Source organism: Pygoscelis adeliae, unplaced genomic scaffold (genome assembly GCF_000699105.1).
Source record: "Pygoscelis adeliae isolate BGI_AS28 unplaced genomic scaffold, ASM69910v1 Scaffold238, whole genome shotgun sequence".
Taxonomy (NCBI): domain Eukaryota; kingdom Metazoa; phylum Chordata; class Aves; order Sphenisciformes; family Spheniscidae; genus Pygoscelis; species Pygoscelis adeliae.
Window position 1 is genome coordinate 27,953 of NW_008825285.1, and position 19,401 is coordinate 47,353.

General features: G+C 41.6%; 1 protein-coding gene across 2 annotated transcripts in view; it reads left to right on the forward strand.

Annotated features, from left to right (window-relative positions):
• The first annotated feature begins 5,004 nt into the window (after nucleotides 1-5,004).
• The window catches only part of DIP2C (DIP2 disco-interacting protein 2 homolog C (Drosophila)), a 155,134-nt gene continuing 140,737 nt past the window's right edge, over nucleotides 5,005-19,401 (forward strand). Inside the window, exons 1-2 of one of the 2 annotated variants that reach the window (XM_009329878.1) lie at nucleotides 5,005-5,071; nucleotides 17,304-17,414. Coding sequence is in view for 1 of the 2 variants with exons in the window: in XM_009329880.1 (XP_009328155.1) it covers nucleotides 7,711-7,816; nucleotides 17,304-17,414 (217 nt within the window). In the remaining variant the exon portion in view is untranslated. Of the gene's footprint in view, nucleotides 5,072-7,710; nucleotides 7,817-17,303; nucleotides 17,415-19,401 lie in introns of those variants that run through there. The other variant, XM_009329880.1, reaches the window with a different exon arrangement.

The following is a 19,401-nucleotide window of genomic DNA, read 5'->3' on the forward strand; positions in this document are numbered from 1 at the left end:
CAGCTTTTAAAGTGTAAATGCTTTAAAGAAAGGTGGTAATGTACAAATTTTTTTCATGTGGAAGTATTTTCACATTTAATAACCTTCCCCTCAACAAAATGCTAAAAAGTCAATATTTTGCTGATTACCTAAAATGTGCCTTTTTATTATTTTCATTTTAAGGTGTAATTCCATGATCAGTCTAGGACATGACATATAAATGGATGGAGCTGACTAATGGAGGGGCCAGGAAAGGGGGTAGGATAATGGAACGACTTCAACATTTACGGGCATTTCTTCCTCCTCAAAATGTCTTGTACAACGTGGAGTGTCCCAAGGGGCTCTCTATTACCTAGAGTTCCTTCTTCCCTTGTGATGAGCGTGTGTGCTGTGCTTATGTTGCTCTGAGCTGCCTCCCCCAGCTTTGCCCCGTCGTCTTTGTAAAGAGGCAGAAATCCAACACTGTTGAAGAAAAGAGAAAAATACAGTAAATTTTCAAAGAAAATGGAGGGTATAATGCAAACAGTAGCAGTTGTGGTGAGCATAGTTGAATGAACTTACACTACAGCACAGCTTTGCTAAATATAGCTACAAAATACTTGTTGTCTGTGAGCGCCAATGTAGGAGAGCATTGCCATCTGCAACTCTGAAGGTTGCAGAAACAGGGGCACAAATCACAAATAAAGAGATGGGAATAGGATTACGGAGTGCCAGAGCTGTGGTCCTGTACTCAACTCAATCGGGCAACCTTCTTCCTTGGAGGGTTGGATGGTCTTTCATTTGTGCTGTCCCTTTCATTGCAAAAGTGACATTTTCCTTCTTGTGCCCGAAAAGACCCTGGAAGATTAGAAATAAGTAAACTTGTTTTGTGGAAAGAGGATCGGTGTACTGCATGCCTGTTGTCCAGCAGTCCTTGACAGTCAATTTTAAATATGGATGGGGAAAAAATCAGGGTAAAATTAGCTACCTTTTCAAGTTCGGTTACTGTTGGTGAATTCAGATCTCTCAGGCTTGTGCTTTGCTCTCCCCCGCTGACCCTTGGATGCTGCACGCTCCAGGGTATACATCTGTGGCCCTCAGATGGTGGAAACCTGTCAAATCACCAGTGGAGGTGAGGAGGAAAAGAGCAACATGTCCAGAGGAAAAAAACCTGGAGAATGCTGATGCAAATAGGAGGCTGAAAACCTTGAGTGCAATGAGGTGAATGCAGCCGGGGAGGAAGGGAGTGAGGAGGAGGGCCTGGGGACCAGCTGTGGGATGAAGCTGAGAAGTAGCAGAGCAGGGCAGAGTGCTCAGGAGCAGAGCCAGGGCCAGGGGATGGGGCAAGAGCCGAGGAAGGAGACAGGCAGACAGAGCAGAGGGCTGCAGGGAGCTGCTAAACGGAGGTGCCACCTTTCAGCTGCCCGACATTATGTGATGGTGTCTTGTTCCAGGGAGACCCATCCCCAGAGTTCCCTGCAGCGAGGTGCTCCTTCTGCTCCTGCATGCCCTTAGTGCTGGAGTCCTTTCATCGTCCCTCCATCCATGGCCCGGCCTTTTTCCTATAATCTGCTGCCAGCCTTGTCCCCTGCTTATACCGGCTTGCCTCCCAGAGCTGTTCTGTGCAGCATTGCAGCGTGGCTCGGAAATGCCACACCAAAGTAGGCAAAGGTGTCACGAGAAGAAAGCTAGAGGGTGATGCAACGAGGAGGTCTAAATGTGCAGGGGCTTTGAAGAGTTTGTTCGTGTAATAAATAGAAAAATCAACACGTACTGCCTGCTCAGACATTGTGGGCGAGACCCTTTTCCCCTGTCTTTTGAGTTGGACTTTGAATGCGTGCAGCAAAGTCCTGAGAGTCTGCTGGCTTTTCAAGAGAAGAAGGGCTAATTAAAAAGGGAAAGGTAGCATAAATCCTGTATTCTCATGGCAAGGAATTATAGTTCATGTAATCCTGTTGATATTCTCTGAAAGCCAAACCTAAATTCAATATTGTACTGTGGAAGAGCATGAGTTAGGTGGACCTAACTGAAAAGGGGTTTGTTCCTCGTATGATACTCGTAAAATTATTGCATTAATTTGCAAAGGAATGAAGGACATAGACCAAAGGTCTTAATATTGTGTTTAAAAAACTGAGTGAATGGTAATTGATGATAAGAGCAGAGTTTAAGCTCAATTAACTTTTGGTGAGCTGTCTTTAGTATATATTAGGAGCTTACACAATGAGTTCAGCATAGCTTTGAAATGCAATAGTTTTGCATATTATAATAAGATTTTAATGGTAGTTCAGTTATTGGTCGTATTCTGAAGTCAGTCTGTGAAAAAATACAAATTAATACAAATACCATTAATCCTGATAAATAAAGATTTTTGTGTACTTCCCCAGACTATATGATACGGTTGACTTCCTTCCGCCTCAGAATGGTACTAGTGATAGTACAATGAAAATTTTGGTGATTTTATATTTTGCTTTTACATGTTTTTTAGATTTGGTTACCAGGGCAATGATGGAAAAGATTATAGAAAGATCAGCGATAATTCTAAATGATTTTGCTGTTTGCTTCTAAAGTTGAAATATTTTCATACTAAATTGTCTCAATCATTTTATTGGTGATTTTTTGGTGGAGACAGCGGGCTGGGGAAGGAGTCACCATTGTTCCTTCTCAGAATAATTCCTTTACGTGGTAAACTTCAAAAGAGTAAGTCTGGATGCTGATTTGAATGAAAACTTATTATGGACAGTAGATAACACTTGGTGGTTATCTTTCCCACTTTGGTGTCAAAGAAATTGCTTGTCCTCTGCATTTCTTCCCATTAAGGACACTATAGGTTTAGAAACTAGCGGAAGAAACTTACATTGCAGGAATGGGTGCAGGTTCCATGAGCGATGTCTAGAATGTATAGCTTGCGATATCGATTTGCATATGTATGTACTACCATGTGTGTGGAAGAGTAACCAACAGTTAAGCACCTCTTGTTAATAGTTTCATATTTAAAATGGCATTGCCAACTTGCACATACCACAATGGAGCTGTGGTTCTCCGTAGGATATCTCTGCTCTCCTTTAAGAGCAATAGTAAACTAATAAAATCAAATTTTCATTCAAATTAAGATGTTTCTGGAATACATAAGAATTTGGTATTGATGAACACAGTAAATTAATGGCAATTTGTTTAGCAAAACTTTAAAAGAAGAAATCATTCATATTTTATAATTTTCAAATAGAAATAAACACTTTGTTTCATTAAAACATTTTACTGAAGTGGTACCTATAGTTACTGTCTGGTTTGTGAGAAGCTGATGATTGCAGTGGAGAGGGAGCTTGTTTCACTAGTTTGAACACATGCCAGAAGTATTCAAAATGGGAAGAAATGTGCTTGAAGAGTCAGTGGGTTTGAACTTTAAAGGCTTAGGTCCTCTTGCCAAGTCTGCCACTTCTTCCCTGGGTAAATATGGGATGGTTATCATTTGAAGTGCTTCACTCTCACTTTCTGCATTTTAAAACACAGATATTTTAGTTGACTTCTTTTGTAGAGCAGTCTGAGATATGGTAGCGAAGAGGATAGGTGTTATTTTAAGCACTGTTTTCTAACCAGAGGCGAGAGGTTGGCTCAGGACGCTGGCAGAGAGGCTTGGAGAATTTTGCCTCCTTATTGCTTATTGGAACTGTCCCCAAGAAAAGGTCTTTCATCGAGGAACAACATCTGAAGGTGTTTTCATGTAGTTATTGATTTCAGACCAACCCACAGGAAGCTCTGTCTATACATTGGTGCTAATTTAGCATCCATTTACCAGAGTGGCTGGGGTTGAAATGAGTATGTAGTTCTCTTGGCAAATGGTCTCCTTAGGTGAAGGTTGAACATAGGGATGGAAGAGCATGAACAGACACACGTTGCTGTATCTAGCTGGACATTACTGCCAAAGCTTCACTTCTTTTTGTGGTTTCTGCCCTCCTAAGCCGTCAACCTTTTACAAACATACAAGTCCAGTGTGGCAGTTGAACTTTAACTGCATGATGAGTCTCACAATAGCAGATACGCTTATTGAAAGGGCAGGGAATATGGTGTTATTTCAAAAATCTTATAATTGTAAAACTTATAACTCTTTTTAGTATCCGAAGTAGCTTGTATTGAATTTAATACATATGTATATATGTGTGTGCATTTGTGCTTGCACATTTGGAATGAAGAATCTGGGTATTTGAATTATATTTAAACAAGTATTTTAACCATTAAAGGTAGGTCTAGAGCTCCAGAGCCAGGACTGTATCGCAACTTCAGTGCCAAACCTCTCCTGAACTCTAATAAGACTAAAAGTATATGTTTTGTTCTACATATCTAATTATCCATCACTTTCTTTTAGGAAACTTTTACAGAAAAGTATTTTTGCATCCTTACATTAAAAAAAAAAGATACCGGAGGAAACTGCAGACACAGTGAAGGGTCATATTAATTGAATTTAAGAAATTCAAACATTTGTCTCCAAAAATTTTTTTTGAGATTTAATTGGAAAGTCAGACAAGGAGTCTTTACGCTAGTATTTTCTAGTGGATCTGTGGTAGATTTGTTTGGTTTTGTTCCTCTCAGTACTCCTTAGAAATCAGCTAAAACATTTATATTGCAGAAATGATACAGCAGCAGTTTCAAGTCTTTTGTGCCTTACATGCTTGATTAGAAAAATCCCATTAATGATAGAAAATGCTAATCAGTGATGTGTTTTGCCAGCCACCACAGGCCCACGCACTCTATATAATCCATTGTTTATTAACCTAATGAAGGTCATTGTAGCTTTTGAAAGCCTGTGTTAAATGGTTTTAAAACTCTGTGCCACTGGACTTCGGTGCTGGAATAAATCAAGGCTGGGTATTTACTTGTCAGGAGTTTTTTCTGGGTGGAATGATCATACTGTGCTTTTCATTTGTTCATTATAAATGTCAAGACAGACAAACAGTGCAGTGGTGGCTAAGCTGATGGTGCTGCCATTAAGCAGCTAGACACTGTCTTTATCCACGCCTTACTGATTTTCCTCTTCTTTTCTTGGCAGGTGACATCACACAGAAGGGATATGAAAAGAAGAGATCAAAATTAATTGGGGCCTACCTGCCACAGCCTCCCGGTACGTGTGTCTGTGCTTGCGATATATGAAGATGTCAAGCGTAGTGATAGTTGCCACAGTAAAAATCTGCATCTCTGAAGAAATATATGTGGCAGAAACAAAGCTATTGTTATGCAGAAAAAGCTATTCCATCCATTTTATGTATATTTTTATATATATATATGTCCGCTTTGATGTGTGTGTACATTTTTTACATACGTTGCTGTGGGTTTGGCGGTCATGTCTGGAAAATAAAATCAGACTAGGCTCGTTAGAGAGGCATTGTTTGTTAGAAGTAATGCAAAAACACAGAGGAAAACATGATGTCCTAACTCATTGACACCTCAGCCAAGTAAGCTTTCTGAACAGAAGTATACACAAGAGTGGAAGAGAACCTTGGAGTTTGAACCTTCCTCCATTGCTGGGTTTCCTCCCTTTTGAAGACTAGAGAGACCAGCAACATCCCTAGAGTTCAGCTTGTCCTATAACGCGTGGACAACCAATCCTTTAAAGATACCTGGTCTCAGTGTTGAGGGATGGGTTGCATGTCCTTGCCCAAAAGGTGTAAAAATATCTTCAAACTAAATTTACTAATGTATTACTTCATTGCAATTATTTCCTATATATATTTATAAGAACTCTTCAGAGTTCTTCCTCCTTCTGAGGCACTGGATCTTGAAGTTGAGTATGTAGTTGTAGGTATTGGTGTAGGCCTCCTTTTTGTGTTGGCTTCAGAGGAGCGTGCCCCACACACTCGTGGCATCTCACTCACCTTACGGAGCCTCCACTTGGACTTGGCTGTCCTCTGAGCCCTGTTTTTTTGCAGGCCTGGGAATTAGTTTCCTCTTTGTTTTACAAAATCCTGCCTTTATGGTGGAGTTGATGGTTTTCTATTTAAACTGCTCACGTTTGGAGGTACTGCCTTATTCTCTTTTCTTCAGGTGTATATATATTAACTAGCTCCATAGCAGAATGGTATTTTTGTGCCTTTGGATTTCACTTGATCTGCTCCACTGGTGGGAACTCCACAAAAGAGATCAGTGTTACAGACACCTCCATTTTCTGAAGTGATACAGCCTGATTTGAGGGTGTCTGTGACATTTCCTAGCCATTGGGAGCCATTAGAGAATGAAACAAATCAAATCAACAGAATTACAATACCAGAGGTGCAGTTATTAAATTCTGGGTATTTATTGGTCTGACCAGACTATCAGACATACAATAGTCTTCATAGTGTGTTCTCATGAGACCTACTTAGGTTTACTGAGTTATGGAGAGACTGTTGCCTCACAGTAATCCTTAACACAGCGGTGTGGTTGATACCAGTATTTGTTTATACAGTTAGTTGTGCCTTTTTTTTCTTCACACAAGAAAATACAGCTTTTTCTCCAGAAAACTCGTAGTCTTCTGGTCAAACTGTATCCATGGCTGAAACTGCTGGGGATTCATCATGCATGTAATGATGAAAGAGAGAAGGTGGTGAACCCTCCGAGGTTTATCTTTCAAGGTCTCTGTTGTGATATTAAAGTTTTCCAGTGTAAGGAGAAGCAGACACATCTCTGTAAGCCAGTCCTATAGTGGGGTCCATTCAATAATTTGAAGAGGTCATGATTCAGGATGTAGCTAATTTAAGGCTGGTTTAGAGATGAGAAGAAATGGAGTGAATGTTTTCTTCTCAACCACTTCCCAGAAAATCCTGCACTGGGAATGTGGGATATGGATGAGTGAAGGAAGATTATAATAGGATGAAGAGGAAAAGTATTGAAATACTGTCCACTGTTTTCTTGCATGTACATCAAGCTCAATCATTTAGCTGATGGCTAAATGAATTATTTTATTATAGTGGAAGACACTGCTTCTACTGTATTAAAGTATTTTTCTCCAGAAAGTGATATTATTTGTGCTTGGGTCTTTGCTGTCTTTGTACTTTTTGTTTGTTTTGTTTTGTTACCTTTTGGACAAAACTTGAAACAGTTCAATTTGATATGCTCCTTCTAAGACTTACTCATCTGAACGGCCTGAGGTCCCTGCTCACTAGGAAGGGGGAGATGAATCCTTTCCAAGAAGAAATAGGATAACAAAACAGATGCTGCCTTTTGTAAGCCTCTGTTAATATCTGAACAATCACATACATGATCAAATTAGTAATTTGTTTTTTTGTTGTAATCTGTATCTATGGGGAACTGCAAGAATTTATAAGCTTTGGCAGTCTTGGATCTTGCTATTAAAAGGAAATATGTTTTAGAGATATTTTAAAACACTATGGAAATGGACGTGGCTCTTTTGCTGGGATTGGAGGCATTGGGGAAGGGCAGGGATTTGCATTCTATGACGGTGTTCAACAAACTAAAGGAAATCCAAAGGCAGTTCCCCTCTGTTGAGACATCCAGTCCTCTCGCTGCACCTTTGCTAACATTACTAACGCCCATGTTGGCAGAGTGGAACATTGACCCGCGTTGGCTCCGTGAGTGTCCTTTGGTGTCTGTGCGTGCGTGTGCGTGTGTGCTCTACTGCATGGGGGCAGCAGCTCCATTCATTGCTGTAACAAATGTAAAAAAACTAAACGTGAATTAATTAGTTTTTTTCAACTTGTTACAGCAGCGAATGGAGCTGCCGCGGTACGGTGTAGACTGCAACACAGTGAAGGAGCTGCCAGAAGAATGCTCCGCACTGCCAACATTGGTGTCTGTGACATCCGGGAAGCGGCCACTAGAGAGAGAGCAGCCAGCACGGCAGGAAACCGGCCTCTCTTTTATTTTCGTTTTGGTGAGCACAATGAATGTATCTTTTCCAGTCCATATCTGTCTGTAACTGTGCCTCATCTGGAAGCCTCTGGTAGACACCTGCATCAATATGATAGACTAGGAGCTGCTAGTGACAAGGCAGGACAACCAAAGGACAACATCTGGAAGGCCGTTACCAATTTTTATATGCCAAAGAGTGAAGTGATGGGAAGGGAGAAGGAATACTCCTTCTTAGTAACATTTGAACGTGTTAACGTCTCTCTAGCTTCCATGCCGTGGATACTTTGGAGGAGGTTTCATACAATAAGCTGGCAAAACACAGGAAGGCATGTGTTTCTAATTCCCTTTTTGGCACTGCCTTTTTGCAGTGCTCTGGACAGGTCCAAGCCCACCAGAATCCGGAGGAAGCTGTAAAAATCTAAGCACCCCTAATTCTGTGCTATTTTCAAGTAGAGATCTCTGCCCGAGCTCCACTCACATCCAAACCATTCAGAAGCAGACTGACTTGTAGGAACAGGTATCAGGCTGGTAGAGAAGACTGGAGGAAGAACGTTCTGCAGGGCTATGTGTCTGCAGTGTGGCCAGGCAAGGCATGACCCCAGCCATGCCTGCACAGCTATGCCCTTCAGCAGATACCCGTCCTGCCTTCTGGGGGTGACCTGTGGCTGGTGGCAGGCAGTCTGCTCCTACTCCCTGGGTTTGTAGCAAGGCTGCAGAGGATTCACAGCCCCTCAAGACAGCAGCTTTTCTCTTGCCAGCCATGCAGGCACATGGAGGACATCGCACTCTTGCCTGTGTGCTTGTCCACTCTCCCACAAGGCAGTCCAGACACGGTGTAAGAGATGGCTAGAGAGAAGATCTGCAGTTCTGTCAGCACAAGACATACCTGTAAAAAGACGACCCCTTTGAGACACCTTCCCTGCTCATTTTCAAACCAATTTGCCATAATCCTACAGACGAGATCCGTATTGGATTCTGACTGTGGTGTTTGTATTTCTCCTTTCACGTGGGGCTACTCTAAGTCAGGTTCCCTTAGCCTGCCATGATTAACTTCCTCTGCCCAAGATTTTTGCAAAATGGAAATGATTAAATTTAAATTGCAAGTTCAGGTTTAACAGAATTAATGATATAAAACCATGTAAGTGCTAGATGTAAGCAGTAGAAGGGTTGGCTATATACATATATAAACACACACACGTATGTATCTCTCTCTCAATATATACCAGAGGTCTTTTTGTTGTGCTCATTGGGATACTGTCATTTTAGAAAGGGAGAGCTGTTACTTTTCAGGAATGGGTATAATCCTAATCCAAAAAAGGGAGTGTGGGCAGCCATGTGGTTGATACTGTACCAGGTGATGTGGGAGTTCACTCTTAGGCTCCCTATTTTTGACAGGACAGTCCCAGAGAGTCAGATAGGCTGTACAGCAAACGTGCAGTGAGTCTGACACACGGGGGACGTGCTGGATCTGCTGCACATCTGCAAGTTGACTCCGCAGTGCATGCACAATAGGTCTGACACATCCAGATGCTGCACAGACGGCACATATGCAAAGGACATTTGTACTGTTCCAGCTGGGCTGTCGAACATCCAGAAATCCGGAACGGATATGCTGCGTTTGGCAGTGTTAATGGGAGAAGGGATAGGGGGAGCCCCCTTTTTCTTTCCCATTAAATCCCCACCTGCTTTAACTTAGGGAGACAAAAGTACAGCTTTGTTTCCTCAAAACGCTTTCTCAGGATGTCAGTTTGTAGCTGGAGATGTTCTGTGCACAGAGTAGTTTTTCTTTTCTTAGCATGCCCATATGTCAGACGTCTAAAAATAATAGTGAATCCAGACCTTTATATCTGCACGTATATCCCAATCTCTCTTGTGCTGTGACCTTTCTCTTACTGCCTCTGTAGAGGAGCCCTGACAGGCAAGAGCTGAAAGAATAACCACTTAAACAGGCATTTATTTCAGAATATCTTTCTGCAGATTATCTTGATTAAATCAGTCAGTTCTGGGTAAGATAACATGTGGACAGCTGTGTGCATGCTATTGAGAGAAACCCTCCCTAGAATAAAAATAACTAAATTACCTGCATCCCCCATAAGCTGTGTTTTTGCCCAGTTTGCTTCCAGTCTTTTGCCAGGAAATTTGATTATTCATTCACAGAACAGAGACAATGTTGTTATCAATTAAGCTTTGCTTCTAACAGCTTAGACATGGGTGGTTCATTCTCTCTTAATAAAGTGCTGTGTCTACACTAGATTACTTTCTGTAATTTCCCATCATTGGTACCACCACTGTAGCTCTATTTGTAATGTAACCATGTAGACCAGTCACCAGTGCTTTATTTATTACGGCTAATAAACCTGTGAGACGCGGTGTTTAAAAGGCACCTGCTGTTCCTTTCACAGGCCTAGAGACAGATCACTGCCTCTCCCGCTGCTGGAGCCCCAACAGCACCAGCACGGGGAGATTTCAAGCTATGCAGTGCAGAGAAGATAATACATTCGCACAGAAGATCCCTTTACCTTATGAAGCAACAATTTTCTGTAGAATTACAGGAACTACTTTCTGTAGCATCTGTTATTAACGTGACATATTTATATATGTCTGTAATGTGTGCATACATTTGCAAACTTTTCTATGTGTATGTGTGCATACATTTGCTTTCAAGTATTCCTAAAACTGCTAGCCCTTTGGGCACTCAAAGTAAACTTGGCGATTACAATTTCATTTTCTCTTCCGCAGACATTATTTGGATTGCAAAGATTGCAAGGAAATGTTTAAACAAAGCTTGATTCTGGAATTGAAAAAAACCCTCATGTATTCACTGTATTAATAATAACAAGTATTCCTATCACATCTGCCTTCCTAATTCTTAAAGATCTTATCAAGGGATAACCATGATGGGGCATTTCAAAGCATATATGTGTGTTGAGAACATGGATCTCATTGAAAGGCATATGCGTTGCACAACTCATGGACACGTTTCTGAAAACAGTGTGACAGATCTTTCACAGATGAGAAACTATGGCACATAGATGAATGCTTAGTAAGTCTTGTTTTTAAAAAAGAGTTTTGGTTGGAATTGGTGGATGCCTTGCAGAGCCTAGTTTGGTTAAAAAGGAAGGTTCTGAAAGCATCTGAGAACTACCCCTTGATGCCATCACTTAAAGCGTGATGATTACTGCTTTGCTTTTGCCATGCTGACTGAGAGCCCAGTTATCATTTTATGCATTCTTTGTTTTATGATGGCACCTCTGTTTCCTATCCTGCAGTAAGACCTCATAATATTAAACCTTGTTCAAACACAGAGCAAAAAATACCTTCGTTCAAAGACTTTACACCCTAATAGTAAGGCCAAAAATGGGTGTAAGGGAAGAAATTAGTACATGATGAAGTCAGTTAGTAATGCGGGTAGTGGTTTCAGCACTCAGCATGATGGGTTTTTTTGGGAGGATATTTTTAGTACACATCAGAGTCGGTGTGTTTTTCAAAGAATTTGAAGAATTTCAATGAAGTATCTTTTGACGTTCATGGAGACCATCTGTGAAACATAAGAGCATAGGAGGAAACATGAAGATGTTTGTCTAAAAATCTGACAAATGGGTGAGAAAAGATGGCTCAATAAGAGGTGAGCAATGGGGGGTAGAAAGGGGAGATACCTTTGAGGGTCTTGAGACAAAGCTTGCCTGTGCTGGAGCAGAGGAGATGGAGCCAGTGGAGTCATGTGAAGAGCTGGGTGCTGCTGGAATTCACAACACTGCCCAAATTTCCCTGCAGCGAATTTCTGAAGGATGGATGTTAAACTGCTGGCAGTGTAAGCTGACCAGTACATTGGTGAATGTGTTTGTTATGTGGGGAGGTAGCCTTTTTCTACATATTCTCCTAAAAGAATCTTCAAATAGTACACTGAAGCTGTGGGACTATCTATAGAAAAATGGAAATCAAACATAGCATGTGAATTAGAGCTGTAAATGTGATGTCCACCATCTCTGAGATAATGGGGAGAAAAAAGAAGCCCACGATAGCTGTGCTGAGCTTGAACTGAAAGCTAAAGCTTGCAAGGAAATGCTGGAAGGCAAGATGGAGACTGTAATAAGGGAAGAAGAAGATGAATTTGAAGTATGTATGTTGTTTGAAATCAGAACCAAGTGCAGGAATGAGTGTGAAAGCTCACCTGTGAAGGAAAGATTGATAATTGAACATATCTAATCAGAAATTCCATTTTATCCATATTTATCTAGCAGAAAGTGGCTCCACTTTCCTGGATGTCTTTGGTTGGGAGTCTTGCATTTTAAATCTCCTTTGGCTTATCCAGTGAATTCATTATCTTAGATGTACATTTGATGGGAAGAGTGAAATGCCACGCTAAGTAACAAGTTCCATGGGGGTGGTGTGACATTTAACCTGTTTACAAAATACATGGTGTGTTCATCACCTGGCTTTGCTTTTAAAGCTGAGCCACCAGCCATTGCATAGAAACTCAGGAAATACTTTGAACTGAATGTAAATACTGTTTCTTAAAACTGCACTGCAAACACTGTTTGCCTTCCTTCCCACTAGCCCTGGAGTTGCTGGGTTTATCCTACAGTTCGCTCTCCTGGGGTCGCACACTGTAAGTTAGTTTTAGAACAATAAATGTAGCCCGTGTCTAAGAATGCCTTCTATTTCTTGTCAATTAGACATTTCAGCTTTTAAATATTTTTAGATTCAAAAATTTGACACAGACATCGGAATAAGAGATACATCAAAGCAACTTGTCAGCTGTCATTAAGGAAACCATTGTCCTCTGTTGGAGAGGGCAATGCAGTTATTGCCACATTGTCAGCACATAGCTCTGCAATTTAGCTACAAAAAGAAGTAGTAAATAAGGGAGGAACAAAGAGGTGAAGGCAAAAAAAAAGGAAGGAAGGAGGTGAAGCCTGCTTCCAGCTGACAGTTTTGTGCCTTCCATGCACTTAAAAATAAAACTGTACAGCTTGCAGTGGTATTGCTTAAATAGCTTTACAGAGGCTCTTGCATTTTTAGCTAAACACGGTCAAGGCAGGATCCAGCTTGCAGATTAGGATTTGTAGATTGATACATAAGTTGTCTGCCTATGAACCTGGTATTTAAGCTCCCATTCTTATGTGAAGAGGCACAGTTAATTCAGCTGATGAAACCCAGAGAGGTTTTCAGCTTATTCCAAAGCAGATACCTCCACTGACCACCTGTGTAGCTCTCAAGGCTTCACTGGGCTCATGGAGTTACCTGAAGATAGGTGTCTAATACTGCTCAGGATTTCCTACGGTATCAGAGACATCTGCACAGAGTGAGCACATATAAAATGGGGCTTGGAGGGGACACATGCCATTCTGGTCAAGCCAGGTATCATAGTCCACAACATCTGAAAAGGCGTTGGAGACCTCTGTTCAGATTCCTGAGTCCTGGCCTAAGTCTCTGTTTTTCATAATGGGAGCTTAGCCTAAGCACCTTCTTGTAGACACCTAAATACAGGTGTCTTAATCTGCAAGCTGAATCCCGCATTAGCAGCGTTAGATAAACAAACTAATGCTTGTATTAAGAACGTGGCTGTTTGCTCCAGTGCACCTGGTAGTGCTTATGTGTAATGTGAGCATAAAGCACTGATTTCTCAGCCTTTCATATAAAATAACTGTGTTCCAGGCATATATATTTTGCTAAAATTCTTCATGACTTATAAGGAGTCGGTCATTAGTGCTAATTATGCTTACCTTTTAAAGCCCTGCTGTAGCCGCAAGACTGGGGTGGACTATGGCGTTACTAAGAATGATGCCAGTTTGACAGTGACTGTGATCGTGTCTCCGCACAGGGCACTGGTGTGACACTGTCCTTTCTTTTATGAAAGCCATTCATTGCTCTGCTGCCTCCTTAAATGTAGGAACTGATCCAAGTGTGAATTCTCAAAGCCCATTACGCCACCGCTTCCACCGCTTCACAAATGCATCTGGGCAAAGCTGCACTTGAACAAGCATTAGCACTTAACTCACAGACCCTGTGTGGTGGCTGTGAAAGCTATCATTTTTGGGGTTTAGTTATGTTCAGAAGTAGAAGTGAAAAAAAAAAGATGCTTGTTACTGCACTATAGTGCTAGAGCCTTCATGGAGGTGAACAATTCTGCTGTTAACACCGCTTTGCTATTTATGGCAATACTACACTGATTTCATGGTCTTCATTATTCTGTATGGCTTTTACTCCTACCCATCGCTCAGGAATGGCAGTATGTAGGTTCTCACTATTGTGTACTTTGTTTCACACCATCGTTGGTGCTGTGCGAGGAAGCGGGTGCATGGGAAGAGAAGGTGTGAGTCCAGGCGGTGCCAGCTAATTCCTGCTCCAGCCCCTTCAGTAAGGAGCTGTCATCAGGTTTCTTACTGTCTCTCCAAAGTGGGGCGATGCTTTGTGTTTTCTCACATTAAAGGAACTTGGTACGAGAAGAGGTGTCCCCGCAGATGGCTGATGGAGAGCTTCTCCTCTGTATTTTAGTGCAGAATGAACCTCCTCATGTAAATCGGTGCTGTCGGTGAGCCAAGTTCACACATCCTGCTCTGTACTTGGGTAGATGTTTATTCACTATTTTTATATTTATGGGAAAGTGGGAAGTAAAGCGATCCCCAGACCTCAAAAGCAGAAGATATTTTGATACTCTCATTTAGTTTGCTATGGCCTTAAATGACTACTAGTGTAGGATGTTGGGGCTGTCTCTTTCCTAACTCTAAGAAGAAACTCCATTTTACCCATTGTGTCAGAATAGACTTACTTAGAACAACAAACACACATGTACAAAGTAGGAGGGAGGTAAACTAGTTAAAGTGTCTCAATTTTAAGATTAAAGGAGAGGTTTCTGTATCTGTAGCGAGAACAAGTAGCAGTATAATCTCCACAGTGAAGTGGAGGAGGGAAGAGCTCTCTGCAGTGTCAGGGAGTGCCGTGGGCGGCAGTGCTGCCTGGCCAGTTGGGCGTCCTGCTGTCTTCTGCAACGTCAGGGTCAGTGTTTGAGGTTACCTTACAGGCACTGTCTTTTTTACACCTTGAAAAAGAGCTTTGTGTGCTGCCCACAGGTGCAGAAGAAGAGACTGAGACACCTGAGGTGTCTCATAGCCAAATGGCCAGAAGGAAACCATGGGCTTGAATGCATTTTGTCCAACGGCTTTCAGGTCTACCTGAAAGGTCTCCCTCCTACAGCAGCTGCGCACCTCTTTGTAACTGATGCTTTTCCTCACAATTTAATTTCCCCTCAGTGTTTCAAAAGCCTATTGCATGTGGTTTTGTTGTTGGAAGGATGCATTTAATCCCTTTTTCCATGACATATTTCAGTAGCAACACCTACATTATTTTTGTTTGTTCTTCTCCACACGCCATTGCACTACAGAAGTCATTTGCCACGGGAAGTTATGGCACTGCTTTCTTCACAAAACCTCTGTGACACAGAAGCAATTTTAGGTGCAAGTTTTTTGGGTGTGTTTTTTTAGGATTTTTGTAAATATATGTGATTTCCAGAAAGTATCTCATTCCTGACACAATGGATAGGGACTGAGATGAATAATGGTAGTTGGCATCTCGTACAGACTGGAACATCATTTTTTGAAAAATTTCAATCAAAATCAATTTCATTGTTAATTTTATATTGCTGGTTCTCAGGGTGACCCAATAAAGAAAAAATCTAAATATACAAATGAGGCGAAAATATTTCTTCTGATTATTTCAATGATTCAGAAGTTAGGTTCACCTGCCTTAAAGAATATAAAGGCTTGAGGGCAAGTGAAATTACACAGTACTATAATGTGGAGAAAGAGCATTTAAATGAAGACATTTTATTTGATTTAAGAGTATGAATTATTAATCACAATCTGAGTAGAAGAAAATTTATCGATTCACTGTCTTATGAACCTATGAGCTTTTACTCCAAGTATGTTTTTTAGCCAACCAGCCACTTCTCCACAAAATCAAAGCAGACTTGACATTGCTGGTATTCCAAAGATTTAAGAGAGAAGCTGTATTTTGAGTTCAGTTTGTTTTTACAAAGAAATACGTGTACAGTGCCAACTTTTTTTAAAAAATGCTTTTTAAAGAGTCCATTGAAACATAATTGAGACTGATTGAAGTCAACATAGCATTTACAGTTGGTCTGTATTCTACATAAAAATTCTTGTTTCCACAAAAGTAAACTCTTAACCCTCTCCAATAAGCAGGCATTGAATAGTTCAGAAATAGTAGTGGAGAGTTTTTACATTGTGTTTTAATTGAAAAATATGAACAGATTTCCAAGCACTGTTTTGTTGAATCCAGTTTCAATTTACTGGTCATCAATTTGAATACTTAATTATTAATCATTTATTTAAGTAATTTTATCAGATCTCTCTTACTGTCAACCCTAAGTGCAAGAGGCCAGTTTTATTTCTGTCCCTACAGTTACACAGTGTGTAAACTAACTTCATTTCTTTAGGTACTCCTGGTTTTTTGCCCCTGTGCATCACAGTGCCTAACGCTCTGTGCTTTGTTAGCTCTAAGCTGAATGCATCTCTTACTGGGCCTGTCTGCTCAGGTTCTTCTCTGGAAGAGAGCAGGGTAGCATATTATGCTGCTGTTACAGATGCAGGTTTGCTTTCTTATTGTTTGTTTGAATTTACCTGCTTAAGTAATTCACTTCACTCTTCTCTGGAAGTTTTCAAGGAACGTTAGTTTCTAGAAGTGTTTATATACAGAGCTGCTGTTATACCACTACTGTCGTTGAAGGAGCCTTCAAGAAAATACCTATTTTTTGAAAAAAGCAAATTCGCTATGGGAAAGGGATGAATAGAAGGTTTGGATCTTAAATACTGGATGTTTAGGCCTCGCATACTGAGATGCTGCAGTTATACATATATATATATATATATATAAGGCTGAGTTATTTTTATTGTTTTGCTGGAACAGATTACTCTTCAGCCTGGTTTGGTGCAGTTATTGTTTACTTTCTGGCCCTTGGTAGCTGAAAATGCCTATAGGTATTAATACAGTTCCCTTCCCATAGGGTATCTATCTAGTTCCCATAGGTTAGTACTGTGTTGTCACCAACCGATATCATCCAACTGCATGACGTTTTAGATAATACGCAGTGGCTAAGTCTTCTTAGGAACTGTTTTTAACCAGTTTGCAGGAAAGCTTCAATATCCATTGCAATGGTGTCCGCCTTTTACTAGCACATTACAATATTTCCTGAATACTACTTTATGAAAGGTTACCTGTTTGGGAAAAAAAAAAATACCACCAAGCTTACTGTCTGTATGCTCTTCTTACGTAGTCTATGATCCTGGAAAAAGGTTGTCTTAGAGAGAACCTGGAAAATAACCATACCAGAAAAGCTGACCAGAGGCAAGTACTGTGTAACCAATTGACATGACATGGGTTAGCCACTGAATGCTCATTTTCTACTTGTAGTGTAGGCTGAACTCCTCCTCACAATTAACTTCTGGAATTCAATCAGAATGAGCTTGGTTTTTTTTTTACTAACGCAGGGGTGGACCAGGCATTACCACAAGAACGTCGAACTCCTGTTACTCCGTCCTCTTCCTCTCGATACCACCGTCGCAGGTCCTCAGGGTCACGGGATGAGCGCTATAGATCAGGTAAGTAGAACTGAAGACCACAGAATTAGAATGAAAATTTGAAATGGCTGGTTCTGTTCTGTGCTTTTTTAAAAAGAATTTTCTTGTAAACTCATGTAGTAGCTATACATGGGAAATATTCGTTGCACGAATACAGAGACACCATCCAAGCATGCAGGGGTGGAATTACAAAGCCAAAGTACACGTGGAATTGCATCTGGCAACAAATGTGAAGGGCAACAAGAAGGGCTTCTACAGGCACATCAGCAGCAAAGGGAAGACTAGGGAAAATGTGGGCCCACTGCTGAATGGGGCAGCGGACCGTGCGACGAAGGGCATGGAAAAGGCCAAGATACTTAATGTCCTCTTTGCCTTGGTCTTTACTGATGAGACTTGCCTTCAGGAATCCAAGGTCTCTGAGACCAGTGGGAAGGTCTTGAGCAATGAAAACTTACCCTTCATGAAGGAGGATCAGGACAGGGAACATTTGAACAAACTGATCATGCACAAGTCCATGGGACATGACGTGATGCATCATTGGCCAACATCATTGTGATGCCACTCTCGATTCTTTGAAAGGTTGTGGCAATCAGGGGAGGTTCCTGAGAAGTGGAAGAAAGCAAGATTCATTCCTGTCTTCAAGAATGGCAAGAAGTAGGATCTGGGAAACTACAGGCCAGTCAGCCTCACCTTGATCTCTGACAAGGTGGTGGAGCAAATAATCCTGGAAACTGTTTTTAGATATATGAAGGACAAGGAGGTGATTGGGAGTAGTCAGCATGGATTTATGAAGTCCCCTTATTAGGTCAAACATGGTCAATCCATGCTTGACCAACCTAATAGCCTTCTACAAGGAGATGACTGCCTTGAAGGTTGAGGGAAGAGTGGTGAATGTTGTATGCCTTGACTTTAGTAAGGCATCAGTGACAGTGGCAGTGGCAGTGTCTCTCATAACATCCTCATTGACAAACTGGTGAGATATGGATTAAATAAGTGGACAGTGAGGTGGACTGAAAATTGGCTGAAGTGTTGAGCTCGGAGGGTTATGATCAGCAGCACAAAGTCCAGCTGGACACCAGTCTCTAGTGCTGTATTTAAGAGTAAATACTGGCTCCAGTACTGCTTAATAGCTTCATTAGTGACCTTGCTGGTGAAACAGAGTGCACCCTTCACACATTTGCAGATACCTAATTGGGAGGAGTGGTTGGTACACCAGATGGGTGTACTGCCATTCAGAGGGATTCGGACAGGCTGGAGGAGTGGATGAACAGGAACCTAGTGAAGTTTGACAGAGAGAAACGCAAAGTCCTATGCCTAGGGAGGAATAACCCCATGTACTCCGACAGGCTGGGGGCCCGCTGGCTGGAAAGCAGCTTGGCAGCGAAGTCCTGGTGGTCAACAAGGTGAACATGAGCCAGCAAGGCGCTCATATAGCAAAGAAGACCAACAGCCTCCTGGGCTGCACTAGGAGGAATGCTGCCAGCAGGTCAAGGCAGGTGATCTTTCCCCTCTGCTCAGCACTGGGGAGACACATCTGGAATGCTGGGTCCAGTGCTGGGCTCCCCAGTACAAGAGAGAGATGGACGTACTGGAGTGAGTCCAACAAAAGACCACAAAGTTGATTAAGGAACAGAGCCTCTGATATGTGAGGAGAGGCTGCAAGAGCTGCAGCCTGGAGAAGAGAAGGCTCAGGGGGATCTTATCCATGTGTCTAAGTACCTGATGGGGGAGGTAAAGAAGGTGGAGCCAGACTCTTCTCAGTGGTGCTCAGTGACAGGACAAGAGACAGTAGACACAAACTGAAATATGAAAAATTCCATTTAAAAATAAGAAAAAACTTTTTTACTCTAAGAGTGTTTAAGCACTGGCACAGATTGCCCAGAGAGGTTGTGGTGTCTCCATTCTTGGAGCTATTCAAAACCCCACTGGACATGGCCCCAAGGAATCTGCTGCAGGTGACCCTACTCTGAGCAGGGAGTTGGACTGGATGATCTCCAGAGGTTCCTGC